Source organism: Ovis canadensis, chromosome 14 (genome assembly GCF_042477335.2).
Source record: "Ovis canadensis isolate MfBH-ARS-UI-01 breed Bighorn chromosome 14, ARS-UI_OviCan_v2, whole genome shotgun sequence".
Lineage (NCBI taxonomy): Eukaryota > Metazoa > Chordata > Mammalia > Artiodactyla > Bovidae > Ovis > Ovis canadensis.
In genome coordinates, this window is record NC_091258.1 from 78,698,804 (window position 1) to 78,717,911 (window position 19,108).

General features: G+C 46.1%; 1 protein-coding gene and 1 long non-coding RNA gene across 2 annotated transcripts; one reads left to right on the top strand and one right to left on the bottom strand.

Annotated features, from left to right (window-relative positions):
- Positions 1-2,337: 2,337 nt before the first annotated feature.
- On the top strand, positions 2,338-4,610 carry LOC138418316 (uncharacterized). The gene is made up of 3 exons (XR_011248507.1): positions 2,338-2,452; positions 4,083-4,177; positions 4,391-4,610. It is a non-coding gene; the product is annotated as an uncharacterized lncRNA (long non-coding RNA).
- A 1,837-nt stretch (positions 4,611-6,447) lies between these two features.
- ZIM3 (zinc finger imprinted 3) lies at positions 6,448-18,791 on the bottom strand. The gene is made up of 5 exons (XM_069549509.1): positions 18,723-18,791; positions 13,011-13,067; positions 10,863-11,007; positions 10,064-10,165; positions 6,448-7,911 (listed from the first exon to the last, which is right to left on the bottom strand). Exons 2-5 carry the CDS (start codon positions 13,044-13,046, stop codon positions 6,770-6,772), a joined length of 1,425 nt encoding a protein of 474 aa, XP_069405610.1. The 5' UTR covers positions 13,047-13,067; positions 18,723-18,791; the 3' UTR covers positions 6,448-6,769.
- Positions 18,792-19,108: the final 317 nt, after the last annotated feature.

The following is a 19,108-nucleotide window of genomic DNA, read 5'->3' on the forward strand; positions in this document are numbered from 1 at the left end:
TGTTACCTCACCTGCTTTGCTCTCTCGACTTCTCACATGTGTGCTTGACCTTCTTGGGCGTCACTGGAGGGCAGGGAAAGCAATCAGAGCAATAACTCTATAAGTCTACCCAGGCGTTGGGAGGGTAACAGGCAGGAAGGCCAGGGGTCTCCAAACAGAGGACACAGGCTGCAAGTGTCAGACATTTTCCTCTCACTTAAGCGGCAGGAGGAAACAACTAGCGGTATATTTTTTTCTATATATAAATTTAAAAGGAGGTTTGTCTTGAAATACTGTGTCGCCATAATGACACCTGGTTTCACCTGAAGTTAACTATTCTCAAACCTTGAGTAACCAATGCATTTTTCTTATGGAAATGTTTGTCTTAAGCTATGTTAATGTACTATGCATTTTCCCCTGACTCTGTCTTCAAGTGGGTTCCACCTAATGGCTCAGAACCTACTTGACAAACCAGTATGTTATACTCAGATATTGTTCCCCTAACCTATGTAAACGGAACTATTTGTATGGTGATCTGCCCTTCTACAAGATTCAAGTCAATCGTTTTATGGCCCGGGATGAATCATCTGGTGCCAAGATTATCCCAAAATGCATTTTATGGATGGGGGGCCTGGTGCCATCCTGAGTTTTAAGGCACTGCTTTCTTTCATGAACAGACTGCTAGTGACTATATAACATCCAGCTGAAGACTGGCAGGGGGGTACTCATTCTGCCCCCTTCTGATGACTATGTCCAAAGCTTTCTCTATCTCCTTTATGCTTTAATAAAACTTCATTACACAAAAGCTCTGAGCGATCAAGCCTTGTCCCTAGCGCCGGATTGAATTCTTCTCCTCCAGAGGCCAAGAATCCCGGTGCGGTGCCTTTTCGTTCAGCAACAATCTTTCAGCATGGTGTAAAGCCCTTTAAAAAGTAACAGCCAAGTTTTGTGAAGGGAAATCTAGGGCTCAAGTCACATTCTGCTTTCAAAGTCATAACAAGGTCAGATGAATTAAAATGAAAACATAAAAGCAGTAACTCTAAAACCCACTGCGTTTACAGATGCCACGAGAAGGAAGGCCATCAATTCCAAGGTCAAAGTCTCCTTCACGCCATGACGGCACCACTGACCGGTGAACCCAGCGTGGAGTCACACAGGCTGATTTACGAGCCAGCCTTGGCGCAGTGAGTTTAGAGAAAACTGCCAGGCTGCGTGGGTACCACAGACCTGCAGCATCCGACGATCCCCTGGACGCTTGGCTTTCATTTAACCCCTTCATGTGTAACGCGATTTCCCCTCTCCTGTCCTCACCCGTGACTTCACAAGGTCTCCTAGCTTCCCCCCCGGATCTTCCCTCCGCATCCACGTCCTCTGTTCCTTGGCCTCCGGTTACCTTCGCCTTCTTGTGCATTTCTTTTCTCCTCCCCCAGGGCACTGCCAAGTGTAAAGAAAGCTCAATATCCAAAAAAGAAAGTCGTGGTGAGCAATCGTCTCTTATTGATTTAATTCGTTGCTTTACCATGTTGGGTTCGTTTCTGCTCTAGAGCGAAGGGATGGTTACACGTACATGCAGCCTTTTTCCTGTTCTCCGTGATGGTTTATCCCGGGTACTGAACATAGTTCCCTGTGATCTGCAGTAGGACGTCGTCGTTTATCCATGCTATATCCAGTCGTTTGCACCTGCTAATCTGAAACTCCCAGTCTGCCGTCTCCCACCCCTCATCCCCCATGGCAACCGCAAGTCTGTCCTCTGTCTGTGAGTCTGCTCTTGTTTCACAGACACGTTCACTCGTGTCGTGTTTTAGATTTCACAAGTAAGTGGCACATGGTCATTTCTTTCTCTGACTCACTTCACTTTGTGTGATGATCTCTAGGTCTGTCTGGGTCTCTGCAAATGGCATTATTTCACTCTCTTTTGTGGCTGAGTAAACTCCGGGAGTTGGCGAGGGACAGGGAAGCCTGGCGTGCTGCAGTCCACCCTTTGCTGGGGTCACAGAGTCGGACGCAACAGAGCAACTGAACTGGATATTCCATAGTATTTATGTACCCCGTCTTTCTCCATGTCCCTGGTGACGGACATCTAGTTTGCTTCCAGGTCCTGGCTGTTGTAAACAGTGCTGTTGTGAACATAGCGGTGCATGGATCTTTTCAAATTATGGTTTTGTCTGACTGTATGCCCAGGAGCGGGATTGCTGGGTCATACGGCAGCTCTATGTTTAATCTTTTGAGGAATCTCCATCCTGTTTTGTATGGTGGCCGTACCAATTTACATTCCCACAGTGTAGGAGGGTTTCCTCTTCTCCACACTCTTTTCAGTGCTTGTTATTTGTAGGTTTTTTTTCTTTTTTTTTTTTTTAGGAGACACCTCATGGCAGGTGGGATATTAGTTCCCCAACCAGGGATCGAACGTGTGCCCCCTGCTGCGGAAGCTGGACCACCAGGGAAGTCCCCAAGGCAAGAACTGTAAATGCAGGTACACAGTTTATTATTAGAGACGTAGCGCAGCAACCAGTGGGAGAGGACACAGAGAAGCATCTCGTGTAGTTAAGGCAGAACCAAGGCAGAGATGCACACCCTGAGAGAAAGGATGTGGGGTTCTCGAGAGGAGGAGTGCAGCAAGAGGCAGTCAAGTCGTTTAGGTAGGACAGGTCTTCTGGGCCTTTGCGTACCTTTACCCGACGATCTGACTCTTTCCACACTTGACCTACCCCAGGACCCTCCCCCAGGGTGCACACGCACCCTTCAGCTGAGATGGATCTCCAAGTGAAGGCTTCTGGGAGAAGCAAGACCCATGATTCAACACTGTGTGTGTTCAGTCACTACGTCCTGAGTCTTTGCAACCTCATGGGCTGCAGCACGCCAGGCCTCCCTCTCCATCCCCATCTCCCAGAGTTTGCTCAAACCCATGTCCATTGAGTTGGTGATGCCATCCAACTACTTCATCCTCTGCCGTCCCCTTCTCCTCCTGCCCTCAATCTTTCCCAGCATCAGGGTCTTTTCCAGAGTTGGTGCTTCATCCCAGGTGGCCAAAGGCTCATTATGGCCTGGAATTATCCTGATTTTTTGACCCCATGAAGGCTTTTGCGCGTGTGTGGTGCTGGAGAAGACTCTTGAGAGTCCCTTGGGCAACATGGAGATCAAACCACTCAGTCCTAAAGAAAATCATTAGAAGGGCTGATGCTGAAGCTGAAGCTCCAATACTTTGGCCACCTGATGAGCCAACTCATTCGGAAAAACCCTCGTGCTGGGAAAGATCAAGGGCGCAAGGAGAAGGGGGTGCAGAGGATGAGCCGGTTAGATAGCATCACCGACTCAATGGACATGAATTTGAGCAGACTCAGGAGGACAGAGGAGCCCGGTATGCTGCAGCCCACGGGGTTGCAAAGAGTCAGATACAACTCAGCAACTGAACAACATTGTCTCCCTTGCCCCAAGGATGGGAGGTGAATGATCTTGTAATCTTTTTAGAGGGTTTAGTCCAAGTCTGTTCCTGCCGTAAAAATGCCCAATGTCTGGTGATTTACCCTATTCCCATTGCTGGTTTTTATACCAAGGTGTAGATCTTGAAACAGAGACGGGGGTCCAGTCATGAATGTATAGTCCCTGAGCCCCCTGGTCTCTTGCTTCAGGAAATGTAAACGGGGGCTGCTGATGAATGCAAGGTCCCAGGAGGTGTGAGCAGGAGGTCAGTTGTTAATGCGTAGCCTGGGGCCATCTCCTGCCCCAACAGCACTCCAGTCACCATCCTTAATATAATATTTTCTCAATTTATTGTCTAATCCAAAAGTGAAAAGATTTCACCTTATTCTTATCTCTTCCCCCTGCTGTGACATCTGTTGTGTTCTGTCAGCGTTTAAATTAATTTCCAGGTTACAAGAGCTTCCCTGGTGACTCAGAGGATAAAGCGTCTGTCTGCAGTGCACACCTGGGTTCGATCCCTGGGTCAGAAAGATCCCCTGGAGGAGGAAATGGCAACCCACTCCAGTACTCTTGCCTGGACAATCCCATGCGTGGAGGAGCCTGGTGCAGGCTACAGTCCACGGGGTCGCAAAGAGTCGGACACGACTGAGTGGCTTCACTTTCATTTTTCCTTTACTTTCTAGGTTACAAGCTATAAAGACAAGGTAGTGGTTGAACCTGCAATCATTTAGGGAGGAAAGGAATGACTCGGAAGACTTACTTCCCCAAGGGAGAGAGGGTGAGTGTTCCCATTTAAATGAGGGATGGTTGTATTATGTGAAGCAGGAAGATGTTTCTGCTGTCGTGAGGAATTCAACTTTCTGAAGACCTCCATCTCCATGGGTGGACTGTCCATGGCAGAGGGTGAATCTAACTAACACCCATTTTAATCCTCTTCTAGCTTACCTTCCTGTGTTGCAAAGTCTGATTAGCTACAAATGTTATTTTCCAGGCTCCCTTGCTTTTGCTAAGCAGACATGTGTGAGACTTGGAGTAAGATACTGCCTGGCAGTGAGCAGCAAAAATGCATGCAGACTTCCCCGATGGTTTGGAGGCAAAGACTCCACACTCCCAATGCAGGCGGCCCGGGGTTGACCCCTGGACAGGGAACTAGATCCCAGATGCCACAACTAAGCCCCAAACAAATAAATGCTGAAAAAAAATACATGCAATTCATGGACAGACTGGTTCCAGGTATCAACTAAAAAAGATGTACAAGGTAAGAGCTATGAGTTAAGTTTTATTGGAGGCAAAATGAGGACTATGGCCTGGGAGACAGGGTCTCAGATAGCTCTGAGAGACTGCTCCAAAGGCCAATATGTGAGATTTTGGCGAAGGGGGAGTTCAACGCAATCAAGCACTTACTTTACAAAACATTTTCTGCTACTCATGAGGAGCTGATGTCACCATGAAGAGATTTAGTGATTTTTCTAGATACAGGAGATGCAAGGACTGGGATCATGAAATCAGTTCCTGAAAATATCCAACTGTCTAAAGACCAGTGCCATCAATTTCTCTGGCACACAAAGTGCCTCTCTCTACCCTGAACTCCGTTCAGGCATAGAATTCAGTCTCTGCAGAGGCAGATGGCAGATGCCCTCAGCGAGAACCAATCTGTGGTCGACACAGGAAACTAGGTGCTCACAATGGGTGGAGTCACCATTCTGGGGTTTTTCCTCCTGCTCACCAAGAGAGATGAATTATCTCCCCTTTCTCTGGGAAAACAAAGTGAAGTGGGGAGGAGGGCAGAGGTTTTTGTGGTGTGAAACAGCTATTTGTCCCTCTTTCTTTCCCAACTTTGAAGACTTACCAGGTACTTTCAGTATATTTCTCCTGGGTTGCTAAATTCGTTGACTTAACAGATCGTGTTCCCAAATAAAAAGCCCCAAATAAATAAATACTAGTATACGCTAACGGAGAAGGCAATTGGCACCTCACTCCAGTACTCTTGCCTGGAAAATCCTATGGACGGAGGAGCCTGGTAGGCTACAGTCCATGGGGTCTCTAAGAGTCAGATATGACTGAACGGACTTCACTTTCACTTTTTACTTTCATGCACTGGAGAAGGAAATGGCAACCCACTCCAGTGTTCTTGCCTGGAGAATCCCAGGGATAGAGGAGCCTGGTGGGCTGCCGTCTATGGGGTTGCACAGAGTTGGACACGACTGAGGTGACTTAGCAGTAGCAGCAGCAGTATATACTAATACAAATAAATACTACTACTAATATAATCCATCCAGGGCATTTTAGTGATGCAGCTGTATTGTTCCATTTTATGTTTATTGTCCCCAATTAGTGATAGTATTTATATTAAAAAAAAAATACATGGGACATCCCTGGAAGTCCAGTGATTAAGACTTTATACTCCCAATATAGGGGGCATGAGTTCGATCCCTGGTGGGGGAACTAAGATCCCCTGTGCCCCACAGGGCAGCCAAAATAAATAAAATTAAAAATTGAATTAAAATTTAAGAAGACTTCACCTTCCAATGCAGGGTGTGCAGGTTCGATCCCCAGTTGGGGAGCCAAGATTCCCCCATGCCTATTGGCCAAAAAAGCAAAACATATAATAGAAACAATATTACAACAAATTCAATAAAGATTTAAAAAAATGGTCCAGGCTGAAAAATCTTTAGGGCTTCCCTGGTGGTCTGGTGGTTAAGAATCCACCTTGCAATGCAAGGGACACCAGTTTGATCCCAGGTCTGGGAAGATCCTACATGCCTCAGGGCAACTAAGCCTGAGCACCACAGTACTGAGCCGGCACACCTAGAGCCTGTGCTCCGAGACCAGAGAAGTAGCTGCAATCAGCAGCCCCTGCTTACTGCGACTGGAGAAAGCCCAAGTGCAGCAGCAAAGACCCCCCACAGCCAAACATAAATAAGTACATCTTTTAAAAAATCTTAAAAAAAATAATAAAGAGATGTATTAAAAATAATAATAATAAATAAGGAAAATTTAAAAATGGAAACCACAGATTGTAGTCACTAGAACAAAACTCCATGAGCATTTTTGTCAATTTGGTTTATTGCCACATTGTCGTGTTTAAAAGTATCCCTGGTATACAAAAGGTACTTAATATTTGCTGAACAATAAACAAAATCAATCTTCAAAGGGTACACAGCACTCCCAGGCTGCCCTCCGATGGAGTGTTCTTACCGATCATTCAGTGGGAACTCCTGGAGGACTATTCTAGGCTAGCCTCTAAGGGGAGCATCCCCCTATTTTAATGTGCAGGAGGTGTGTATCTGTTGTGAATTCTTCTCTGGTGTTTGATAAGATACGACATGACAAGGAAGACTTTTCCACATTCAGAACACGCATGAGGTTTTTATCCAGTGTGGATTTTCTGATGCAGGCGGAGGCCTAACTTCCAGGTAAAGAATTTTCCGCATTCCTGACATTGGTAGGTCTTCTCTCCGCTATGAATTCTCTGATGGCTGTGAAGATTTGACTTCTGAAAGAAAGCTTTCCCACACCTATCACATTCGTAGCATTTTTCTCCAGTATGGATTTTTCTGTGTTGAATGAGATTTTTCTGTTGGATGAAGGTATTGCCACATAGCTCACAGGTGTAGGCTCTCTCGTTAGAGTGGATTTTCTCATGGTCAGTGGCATTGCATTTCTGGGCAAAAGCCTTTCCACATACGTTGCATTTATAAGGCCTCTCTCCTGTGTGTGTTCTCTGGTGTTTGACAAGATCTGCCTTGTAGATGAATGCTTTGGCACAGTGGTTACAGCTGTAGGGTTTTTGTCCAGTGTGAATTTTTTTATGTTGAAGGAGGGTTGAGCCCTGTTTAAATGACTTCCCACATTTATCACATTCATAGGCTTTCTCTTCATTGTGAATTTTCTCATGATTAATGCAGGAGGATTTCCAGGAAAAGCTTTTCCCACATGTTTGACATTCAAAGGGTTTCTTTTCCGCATGAGTATTCTGGTGTTGGACAAGGTTGGGCTTTTGCTTGTAGACTTTCCCACATTCGTCACATTCATAGCATTTTTCTCCTGTATCAGCGTTCTGATGTTCAGCAACCCTACTCTTCTTGCTGAATGCCCGTCTATGTTTATTATGTCCAAAGGATTCCTCAGTGGCTTGTGTCCTTAGGGGACTCTGAAGGTATGACTTTGAACTGAGTGACTTTCGATGGGCATTCCACAAAACTTGGTTTTCTTTAAGTTTAGATGAATCATTGCCAATTCTTCTTTTGTATATATTATACATATTATTTTTTACATAGCTTTTCTTATCTAAACTATGTTTCGAATGTTTTCCGCATGAGTCACCGTCAAGGAGTCTGAGCCTCGAAGGAACACTGTCTGTGCTTGGTAGGAAGATGTCTTTAGGTTTGTCATATTCAAGGTCTTTGTGCTCAGTCAGTGTCTCCTGGTTGCCGGATGCAACTTCTGTCTTGAGGTTCTGCTCTCTGTCCTGCAACCTCCAACTCTGCTCTTCAATGGCCCAGTCTTTTTCTAAAACAGAATAGAAAGAAACGGACTTCCCTGGGGACACAGTGGATAAGAATCCTCCTGCCAATGCAGGGAACTCGTGTTTGACTCCTGGGCTGGGAAGATAGCACACGCAGCAGGGCAACTAAGCCCGTGGGTGCGCAGCTGCCGAAACCCGCCTGCTCTAGAGCCCGAGCCCCACAAGAGAAGCCACAGCAACGAGGGGCAGCCCCCACTGGTTGCAACTACGGAAAAGCCTGTGCAGCTCTGAAGACCCAGCACAGCCAAAAACAAACAAACAAATAAATATATAGATTTAAGAAGACAAAGAAATGCTCTGTGTGAATCTCCCCACTCACATGATTGAAATGAGATACTGTAAATTCTCTATTGAAGAGATCACTCTGGTTTCAGGTGTAAAGTCTGTGGGAAACTAACTTAATTGAAGCTTGATGGAGGAACACTAAAGGAGTGGATATAACCTCAGGTGATATTGATCAAGAATGATCAAAAACAGGACTTCCTGTGACAGCTGACCACAGCCGAATACCTGCCGACCGCTTACTGAAGGGCACGTGTTGTGTAGCAACTGTGTCTTCAGTTTCAGATAAATAGAGCTTAAGATCCAGGACAGACTTATACTCAAAGTTGCCTGCAATATGTGCGTTCTGGTTCGTTTTTTCCTAAATAAACACGTGTGTGCTTAGTCGCTCAGTCGTGTCTCACTCTTTGCGACCCCATGGACTGCAGCCCGCCAGGCTCCTCTGTCCACGGGGATTCTCCAGGCAAGAATGCTGGAGTGGGTTCCCATTCCTTTCTCCAGAGGATCTTCCCCACCAGGGATCAAACCAGGGTCTCCTGCATTGCTGGCAGATTCTTTACCAGCTGAGCTACCAGGAAGCTTTACGATAGACTTAGGTAACCCCATGCTTATGAATTGCTGTGTGCATGTAACTGCGTCATGCTCTCTCCCATTTTGAGCTGCATTTGGCCTTCGCTGCAGGGCCTGGGCTTTCCCAGTAGAGGCATGTGGGCTCCACTGCCCTGCAACATGTGGGATCTTAGTTCCCTGACCAGGTATAAAGCCGCGCGCCCTATACTGGAAGTCAGAGTCTCAGCCACTGGACCCCCAGGCAAGTCCTGGATCTTGTTCTCTTTGTGGTTTGCTTTGATTAATTTTTAAGTTGAAGTACAGTTGGCTTTCAGTGTTGCGTTAGTTTCAGGGGTACACCAAAGTGATTCTTTTTCAGATTCTGAATATGTCTGAATATTCTGAACATATTCAAAATATATCAGAATATATATACAAAAGAAGATGCGCTATGTGTATATATGTACACAATCTGTACATATGAAAGTTAAAGTGTTAGTTGTTCAGTTGTGTCCAACTCTTTGCAACCCCATGGACTATAGCCCACCAGGCTCCTCTTCTCCAGGCAAGAATACTGGAGTGGGTAGCCATTTCCTTCTCAAGCAGGTCTTCCCAACCCAGAGATCAAACCTGGGCCTTCTGTATTGCAGGCAGATTCTTTACCATCCGAGCCACCAGGGAGGTCCATCTGTATATATGTATACACATAGATTTCTTACCTAGATTCTTTTCCCATATAAGTTAAGCAGCTGAATTTTGGATCTGACTTTTTCAGTTCTTTTGCTATGAAGCAAATTATTGGGAAAAGTCATAAAATTTGAATGATGTTTATAGACAAATACTAGCATTACTTTCGGTGCTGCGTACCCAATGTCAACCCCTGTACTGTGATCATGCCCTCATAAGAGAAGGCCCTTGTGTTAAAGAAAACACTTGAGCGCAGGGAGCAGAGGAGAGCCCAAAGAGAGGAGAAACAGAGTTTACTCTGAAAGGAAAATTCAGGTTAAAATTAAGGAACATGGCTGTGTGGAGAAAAATACCTGGAGATTCTCTCGTTACAAAAAAAAGTCAGTAGCTTCCATGTGACTTTGGTCCACTGAGGCTAAAGGACTTAGTGATTTTTCTAAAAGGTCAGCTGGGATGGGGGGAATTCCCTGGCCTTCCTATGGTTAGGAATCGGTGCAGAGAGAACGGGGTCAATTCCTGATCAGGGAACTAAGATCCCACAGGGGGCGCGGTGCGGCCAAAATAAAAAGGATGACTTCCATCCAAGTGACTTTAGCCCTCCCTTTCCTGGTTATGTACCTGCTGGACCGCAACTCCTCAGCACCTGCGTTTCTACCATCCACGGCTCCTCACCATTTTCCAACCGCAAGATCACTTCCGGTTTGGCGGAGTCCTCTCCTCCTGTCCATGGAAAATACAGAGTTTGAAGCTGAGTGTCTGAGTTTTTGTGGGGACGTGGTGTGTGTTTGTGTGTCTTTCCATGAGTGTGTTTGTGTGAGTTCCGTGTGTCTGAGGGTGTTCCTATGTGTTGGAGTGTTTGTGTGCTTGTATATGTGTTTGTATGAGTACCATGCCTGAGGGCGTTCATCTGTGTTGGAATGTTTGTGTGCTTGGGTGTGCGTTTCTGTGTTTGCGTGAGTGCTATGTGTCTGAGGGTGTTCAAACGTGTTGGAATGTGCGTGTCTGTGTGTGTATGTGTTGGTGTGAGTGTTGTGTGTCAACCTTTGGTGGAGGGAACAGATGGGAGATACAGCTAGGAGTGCCTGGGGGCTGTCAATCCAAATACAATTTTAAAATGCTTTTTTTTTTTGGAGGATGATGTTTCCCCATAAATCAGGTCCAGAACTGAGGTGGAGAGAGAGGCCCCCACCCACAAAACTAAAAGAGGCCCTCATCCTCAGGGTACTCACACAACCTGAGATGGAGGGTTCCTTAAATTTAGCCCATGTGCACCTCACATGCCCTAATCTCTGTCCTGCCATGAACATATCCAAAGCAAATAGCATCTAACAGCCAAAATTGGTAAGCTACTCGGGGTGAGTGCCATGAGGTTCAGGCTTCAGGTCTTGAGTGACACTCCCCCAGGAGCCGTGCTTACCCATGGAGGCCAGGTTCCTGTAGTTCTCCAAGGTCACATCCCTGTACAGGCCCCTCTGCTCAGGACTCAGCTGCTGCCACTCCTCCTGTGTGAAGTCCACGGCGACATCCTCAAAGGTCACGCCTCCCTGTAGCAAGTTCCTGACCTGCAGAAAAATACCCCCAGCCCCAGAAGCCTGGTGAACAGGGATTTATTCCCACTGAGCCAAGATGGAATTGTGCATCTTATTCACCGAATGTTACGTGTGCTCACTTACTAAGTTGTGCCCACCTCTCCGCGGCCCCATGGACTGTAGCCTGCCAGGCTCCTCTGTCCAGAGGGCTTCCGAGGCAAGGATGCTGAGAGTGTTGTAAAGCAATTATCCCTCAATAAAAAAACAGACTAAAAGAGAAAATGCTGGAGTGGCTTGCCATTTCTTTTTCCACAGGATCTTCCGAACCTAGAGGTTGAACCCACAGCTCCTATATTAATAGATGGGTTCTTCACCACAGAGCCACCTGGGAAGCCTCTCTATGACTGCTGCGTCTGAGAGAAAATTAATTGTACCTGAGATATCTTGCCAATGAGCCGTAGCCTCAGGGTTACATTTCTACAAACCCTATCCGGTTCCATCGATTTTACTTTCTAAACCTCTCTCAGCTCTATTTGGTGGTCTCCATTTCCCCCACTGATCCACAATATCTTTTTTTTAAAGATAATTATGATTTATTACATGCTAAACTCTTTGCAGTTTTCTTGGCTGTGCCACAAGGCATATAGGGTCTTAGTTCACCAATAAGAGATCGAACCTGTGCCCTCTGCAGTGGAGGCTCGGAGTCTTAACCCCTGGGCCGCCAGAGAAGTACCTATGATCTTTTTTTTTTTTAACCATTCTTAATTTTTTTTAAATTAGAGGGCAATTGCTTTACAATCTTGTCAGTTTCTGCCAAACGTCGACATGTACCAGCGATGGGTATACAGCCACAGGTGTCCCCTCCGTCTAGAAGCCCCCCTTTCCACCCCTCCAGGTTTTCACAGAGCACAGAGCAAATTCCCACCAACTATCTGTTTTTCATATGGTAAAATGGGTATATATTTCAATGCTACTCTCAGTTCATCCCACCCTCGCTTCTCCCTGCTGTGTCCACAAGTCTCTCCTCTATGTTTGCGTCTCTATTTCTGCTCTGCAAACAGGTTCATCAGTACCGTCTTTCTAGATTCCATGTATGTGCGTTTATTTTTTTTTATGTGCATTTATGTACAACATTTCTTCTTCTCCTTCTGACTCACTTCACTCTGTATAACAGGTTCTAGGCTCACCCACCTCACTAGAACTGACTCAAATAAGTCTGTTCCTTTATTTAGAACAAGGCATTAGCACCCTAACTCTAGGAGGAAAAGGGGACGACGGAGGATGAGACGGTTGGATGACATAACGGGGTCAATGGATATGAGTTTGAGCAAATTTCGGGAGACAGTGAAGAACAGGGAAGCCTGGCGTGCTGTAGCCCATGGGGTCCCAATGATTGGACATGACTTGACGACTAAACAGCAACATCCTTACTCTTTCACTGCTCCTAAACTGACGCCTTCCAATCTGTTTTTCACAGGGCGTGGAAATTGGATTGTGACACACCCCCGTTTAGCGGCTTTCCTTGGTTTGGGGAAATGGTGAAAAGCGACAGTTGCTCAGTCGTGCCTGTTTCTTTGTGACCCCATGGGCTATACAGTCCATGGAATTCTCCAGGCCAGAATACTGGAATGGGTAGCCTTTCCGTTCTTCAGGGCATCTTCCCAACGCAAGGATCGAACCCAGGTCTCCCGCACTGCAGGCGGATTCTTTACCAGCTGAGCTACTAAGGGGAAAGGGCACCCCTCCTTTAGACATGCGAGAAATAAGATACTGTCTCCCAGATCAGTGAGCAAAGGATGTCACAGGCATCAGCGATTAAGGGAAGTTGGTGAGACCCAGGGGAATTCAGGGTGTGAAAACACAGGACACTGCCCCAGAGAAGTGTGGAGCCTTTCAAAGAAGGAGGGAGGGGGAGGGGATGGAGGAGCGGAGGAAAACTGCCAAAGAGGCTAGCAGAGGTTAATTCTGAGGAATGGGAATATAGATGGCATGTTTGCTAGTCTGAGATGATTTGGATTTTAAAAAAAACCACTCACCTGGATATTTTTCATTTCCTGATCCTTTTGAGCCATGCCGGTCTCGGGAAGGAAGAGCTGAGGGAAAACAGAAAAAAGCCATGAAAAACAGAATGTCCGGAGCTGCCCAGTCCTCCAGTACAGGCAGCACTGCCCGGACCCTTCAGAAAAGCCCTCGCCTGTCCTCGACGGTCCCTGTCGGGCGACCCCGCCGGGTGGCATCAACCCACAGAATTCCCTTGACCTCTCACAACTTACATCTCCTGGATCCTGTGATTCTACTAGTGATCCTCTGCCTTCAAGTAGATAACTACGGGGCCTTTTCCGGTCACTCAGCGGTAAAGAATCTGCCTACAATGCAGGTCTCGCAGGAGATGCATTTTTGACCTCTGGGTCAGAAGATCCCCTGGAGGAGGGCATGGCAACCCACTCCAATATTCTTGCCTGAATAACCCCCTGAACAAAGGAGCCTCACGTGCACGGAGAGTCAGATACCACAGAGGAGACTTAGGGTGGCGCAAATAACTACGAAAGTGCAAAAACAGGATCGAGGACAAGACATCTCACCATCGGCTTATTTTCCTCATCGGACGAGTGGAAGCAACTTGCAGGTACAGAAAGCAAAGTTTTCTTTCTTTTTTTAAGAATTAAAAAATTATACTTTTATTGACTTTTTTATTTTTGGCTGTGCCGGGTCTTCCTAGCTGCACAGGCTTCTTCTCTGCTAGCGGGGAGCGGGGGCTGCTCTCTAGTTGTGAGCAAGCTTCTCATTGTGGAGGCTTCTCGTTTCATGGAGCTGGGGCTCGAGGGCTCGAGGACTTCAGCAGCTGCGTTTTCCGCCCCTCGAGCACAGACTCAGTAGTTGTGCTTAGTTGGAGGGAGGGAGGTGTGGAGCTTAGCGGCTCCTCGGCATGGGGGATCTTCCCGCACCAGGGATCGAACCCATGTCTCCCGCTTTGGCAGACGGATTCTTGACCACTAAGGCATCAGGCAAGCAAGCCCAGGTGCTACAGTCAAAGGTTTCTTAAGGACCCAACGGTGCAGGCTCTATTGTGTACTAGCAGAGTCGTCAGGTCAGCCACCTGCACACCCCTCCAGGAACCCGCCTTCATGCCTCTCACCCGTGAGAGTTTTCAAAGGCACGGTTGTCTCTGAGTCAGTTCAGCCTGATTTGCAGTGGTCCATAAACGTGCCAGATGGCTCAGGGGTAAAGAACCCACCCCTCCAATGCAGGAAACGGGTTCGATCCCTGGGTGGGGAAGATCCCATGGAGGAGGAAATGGCAACCCATTCCAGTCTTCTTGCCTGGGAAATCCCACGGACAGGGGAGCCTGGCGGGCTACAGGACACAACTAAGCGGGTGTGCACAGGCATAAACTTGCCAAACGGGTGCGGAAAGGACAGCCACCTTTCTCAGAACCCAGCCTGAGACCCAGAGCAAACCAAGAAAAGGTCCTGAGAGACGTCTTTCTGGATTTTCTGCCTCATCAGAGAAGGCAGGGTCCCTCTATTTCTTTGAACTGCTCTGAAGTCTTCCAAACCGCAGTCTTCCCTCTCACGGGGAAGCAAGGCAGGAAACAGGCCCCATGACCCAAGCAGGTCCCTTTCCCAGGAGGGCGGAATCCAGGCAGGAGCAGCCTGGGCGGAGCAGTACACGCCCTTTGCCCTCAGTTCAGTTCAGCGCAGTTCAGTCGCTCAGTCGTGTCCGACTCTCTGTGACCCTGTTGACTGCAGCACGCCAGGCCTCCCTGTCCATCACCAACTCCCAGAGCTTACTCAGACTCATGTCCATCGAGTCGGTGATGCCATCCAACCATCTCATCCTCTGTCATCCCCTTCTCCTCCCACCTTCAGTCTTTCCCAGCATCAGGGTCTTCTCAAGAGTTAGCTCTTCGCATCAGCTGGCCAAAGTATTGGAGTTTCAGCTTCAGCATCAGTCCTTCCAATGAACATTCAGGACTGGTTTCCTTTAGGATGGACTGGTTGGCCTTAGTAGTTTCAATTCTGAGGACATCTTCTTTTCTCTTTCTAATAATAGCCACGTTTTCTTCATCTCTTTTATTTGATGTTCTTTCTCAAGCTTTTGTCAAGTATAGTAGAAAGGCTTTCATATACATATATATAAATAGTAAGTAAAATATAATATATATATATTTTAGAAAATGTAGGCATATTTGCCTTGCTAAAAAATTTAAGACATTTTGATTCCACTTGTTTGACTTAGTATGAATAGAAAGCTAGATTTCTAATTTTAAAAACATAGATACACAACAAGCAACAGAGGTTTACTGTATACCACAGGGAACGATAGTCATTATCTTATAATAACAAAATAATATACGTGTGTGTATATGCCTGAAGATCTTAGTTCCCCAACCCAGGACCCAACCTGAGCCCCCTGCAGTGGAAACATGGAGTCCTAACCACAGAACCACCAGGGAAGTCCCGTATTTTCATTTTTTTAGATTGAAGTAAAGTTGTACAGTACTACATCAGTTACAGGTGTATAATATGTACATGCTAAGGTGCTTCAGTGGTGAACGACTCTTCGCAGCCCCAGGGACTGTAGCCCGCCAGGCTCCTCTGTGCATGGGATTCTCCAGGCAAGAATTCTGGGGTGGGTAGCTGCGCCCTCCTCCAGGGGGTCTTCCCCGTCCGGAGATGGAACCCCGGCCTCTTATGTCTCCTGCACTGGCGCTAGCGCTGCCTGGGAAGCCGTCCCGGTGTGCCGCATAGTGAGCTGCGAGTTTTACAGGTCACACCCCATTATAGTCATTAGAAAGCACCGGCCGCATTCTCCACGTGGCACGGTATGTCTTTGTAGCTTATCTCGCACCTACTCGTTTGCCCCTCTTCATCTCGCCCCCCTTGCCTCCCTCCCCCCACTGTTAATCCCTAGTGTGCTCTCTGTATCTGTGAATCTGCTTCTTTTCACTACATTCACTAATTTGCTGTATTTTTAGGTCCCACATATAAGCGAGACTGTACAGTATTTGTCTTTCTTTGTGAAGACATCTTAGTTTCATCTTTCATTCTTCTCTGACTTTTAAAAAGAACGTATTACATGGCAGGGAATTTCCCAACTAGGGATTGAACTTGGGTCCATGGCAGTGAAAGTGCAGCATCCTAACCACTGGACCACCAAAGAATTCCCTCCCAGTTTATTTATCTTTTAAAAAAAAGATTAATATCTCAAAAGTATGGTTCAAAGGCTTTTTTGTAACTTCACTTTTTCTTCCAAGTTACTGATTTATCCATCTTTTCTGAGTTGCTACCAGTGAACATTTTCCTACTTTCACAGATTTTGGAGTCATTTGTACAACTTCTGCTCAATGGATTTTTTTTTATCACAAGTAATAATTGCCTTCTGATCTCTTTTTCAGTTTTTCTAACGCTTGTGTTTCCTTATTGCTCCCTTTTTAGGTAACTTTGCTCTCTTGAAGGACAATTAGAAATAATATATCGGTTATAAGGATTAGAGAAACAAGAGGGAAAACATTTTTTAAGAATACAGTTTCTATACAATTTGTAGTTTCAAAATTAAACATTGACATGTTCCTCTTTTTAAAACAAAAATGTATAAAATCCCTATTGTATGTGTTTTAGAATATTCTTTACTAGTGGGCAAAAGTCATGCAAGATAATTAAAAAAAAATTTTTTTTTTGCTAAAAATCTGTTCTAAACTGAATAAAGAAGTAAAACCCTACATTCTCATTCATTCATTTTTAAACAGAAACAAAAAAGGAGACAAATTCATAATTTGGGGATACGGAGAGTAGATGTTACCTTTTCATATAAACAAGGATTTCTCAACCTCAGCACCATTGTCATTTGGACCAAATGTTTACAGCAGCTTTATTCATAATTGAAAAACTTGGAAGCAACCAAGATGTCCTTCAATAGGTAAGTGGGTAAATAAACTGATATATCCAGACAATGGCATATTATTCAGAGCAAAAAAGAAGTAAGCTATCATCATAGAAAGACTTGTGGAGGAAAATTAAATGCATATTACTAAGGAAAGAGACCAGTCTGAAAAAGCTGCATACTGCATGATTCCAACTGCATGACATTCTGGAACAGGGGGAATTATGAGGACAATAATGAGACTAGTTTCAGGACTCCCCGGTGATCCAGTGATTCGCACTCCCAATGTTGGGGACCTGGGTTCAGTCCCTGGTCAGAGAACTAAGACCCCCTATGCTGCAACCAAGAAGTCTCCTGTGCCTTAATTAAAGATTCAGCGGCAACTCAGACCTGGCTCAGCCGAATAAATAAAGATTAGTTGCCAGGGGGTGGGGGAAGGGAGAGATAAACAGGCAGAGCAGGAGAGCACAAAGGGTCTTTATGGCAGTGAAAAATACTCTGTATGATACTATGTTAATGGTTTTATGTCATTACACGTGTATTCAAACCCGAAGAATGTTCAATAACAAGAGTGAACCCTTAAAAATAAGTAACAAGGGAGAAAAAAACCCAAACGCACAAGAAAAGAGTGGACCTTAGGAAAACCATGGACTTCGTTGGTAATGATTGGTTAATATATGTTGATGGGGAGGGACTATACGTGGATAAGGTAGGAAGCATATGGGAAATTTCTGTACTTTCCTCTCCATAGTATTATAAAACTAAAACTGCTCTAAAAAAACTAAATCATTGGGAATTCCCTGGTGGTTCAGTGGTTAGAGCTCCATGCTTCCACTGCAGGAGTGCAGGTTTGATGCCTGGTTGGAGGACTGTTTCCCTGGTGGCTCAGACAGTAAAGCGTCTGCCTGCAGTGTGGGAGACCCAGATGCGATCCTTGGGTCGGGAAGATCCCCTGGAGAAGGAAATGGCAGCCCACTCCAGTACTCTTGCCTAGAAAACTCCTTGGATGGAGGAGCTTGGTGGGCTACAGTCCATGGGGTCACAAAGAGTTGGACACGACTGAGCGACTTCACCTTCTTTCACTTTGGGGGACTAAGATCCCGCATGCCCCCTAGCCAAAAAAAAAAAATCTTAAAAAAACATCAAGGACGCCTCTGACAGTTCAGGGGTTAAGACTCCATACTCCCAGTGGAGGGGGTGAGGATTCAGTCTGGTCAGGGAACTAAGATTCCACGTGGTGTTCATGGTGCAGACCAAAAAAAAAAAGGAAACAAAAGACCCTCTACCCCCCAGAAATTTAAAAACAAAATTATCAAAAACAATCTTGGGGGCTTCTCTGGTGGCTGAGCGGTGAAGAATCTGCCTGCCAATGCAGGAGACACAGGTTCGATCCCTGGGGTGGGAGAATCCCCTGGAGGAGGAGGAAATGACAACCCACTGCAGTATTCTTGCCTACAGAATCCCAGGGACAGAGGAGCCTGGCGGGCCCCAGTCCACGGGGTCGCAAAGAGTCAGACACGACTGAGCGACGGAACAAGATGAAGGTAATGGGTACAGGTATGACACTGGGATATAACACAGAGCTAAACGGAGGGAAAAAGGAGCAGAAATTCAGCTGCACTTTTGCAATGAGCCCGTGCCAGGACCGTGGGGCCCAAACGGGCTCTGCTAGAGAACAGACAAGCAAGCTGAGCAGAGAAAACAGTGAGGTCAGAACCGAACCACGGGCCGTGGTGCTGAGGATTCAAGGCCACTGAAAGTACTGCGGACATCCTGGGAGCACCACTTTCTAACATGGAAATTCAGATCTCCTACGTACAAACGTACAATGTTTGACTTTCAAGGAAGGGGAAAGGACAGCCTACCTCCAGCAAAGTCTGGTATGAGCTCTCTAGGTTGATTCCCAGCGCCTGTGGTTGTTTCTTCTCCTTGGGTGGACTGGAAATGAAAAAATGTGTGTATTTAAAAGCTAAATGAACCAGCAAATAAATGTAATCAGCCCCACCCCTCTCATCTTAAGATCCTAATCTAGTCAGGAAACAAAGACTATCTGGTCAGAAACAGGAAGCCCCACCTATTCTAATCCTATCAAACATCTTCAGCTACAACTTCCATAAAACCTCATGAATAAATGTTGTGAAAGGCAGGAGAAGAAGGGGATGACAGAGGATGAGGTGGTTGGATGGCTCACTGACTCAGTGGACTTGGGTCTGAGCAAGCTCCAGGAGACAGTGAAGGACAGGGAAGGCTG

Bases quoted from the DNA above. Each gene is read 5' to 3' on its own strand.
- ZIM3 (XM_069549509.1), bottom strand. From the start codon at position 13,046: ATGGCTCAAAAGGATCAGGAAATGAAAAATATCCAG. The intron at 10,166-10,862 runs GTAAGCACGGCT...TTCCATGGACAG, and splicing joins CAGGAACCTGGCCTCCATGG to GAGGAGAGGACTCCGCCAAA. The intron at 7,912-10,063 runs GTACATAACCAG...ATTCTGTTTTAG, and splicing joins GAGGAGTTGCGGTCCAGCAG to AAAAAGACTGGGCCATTGAA.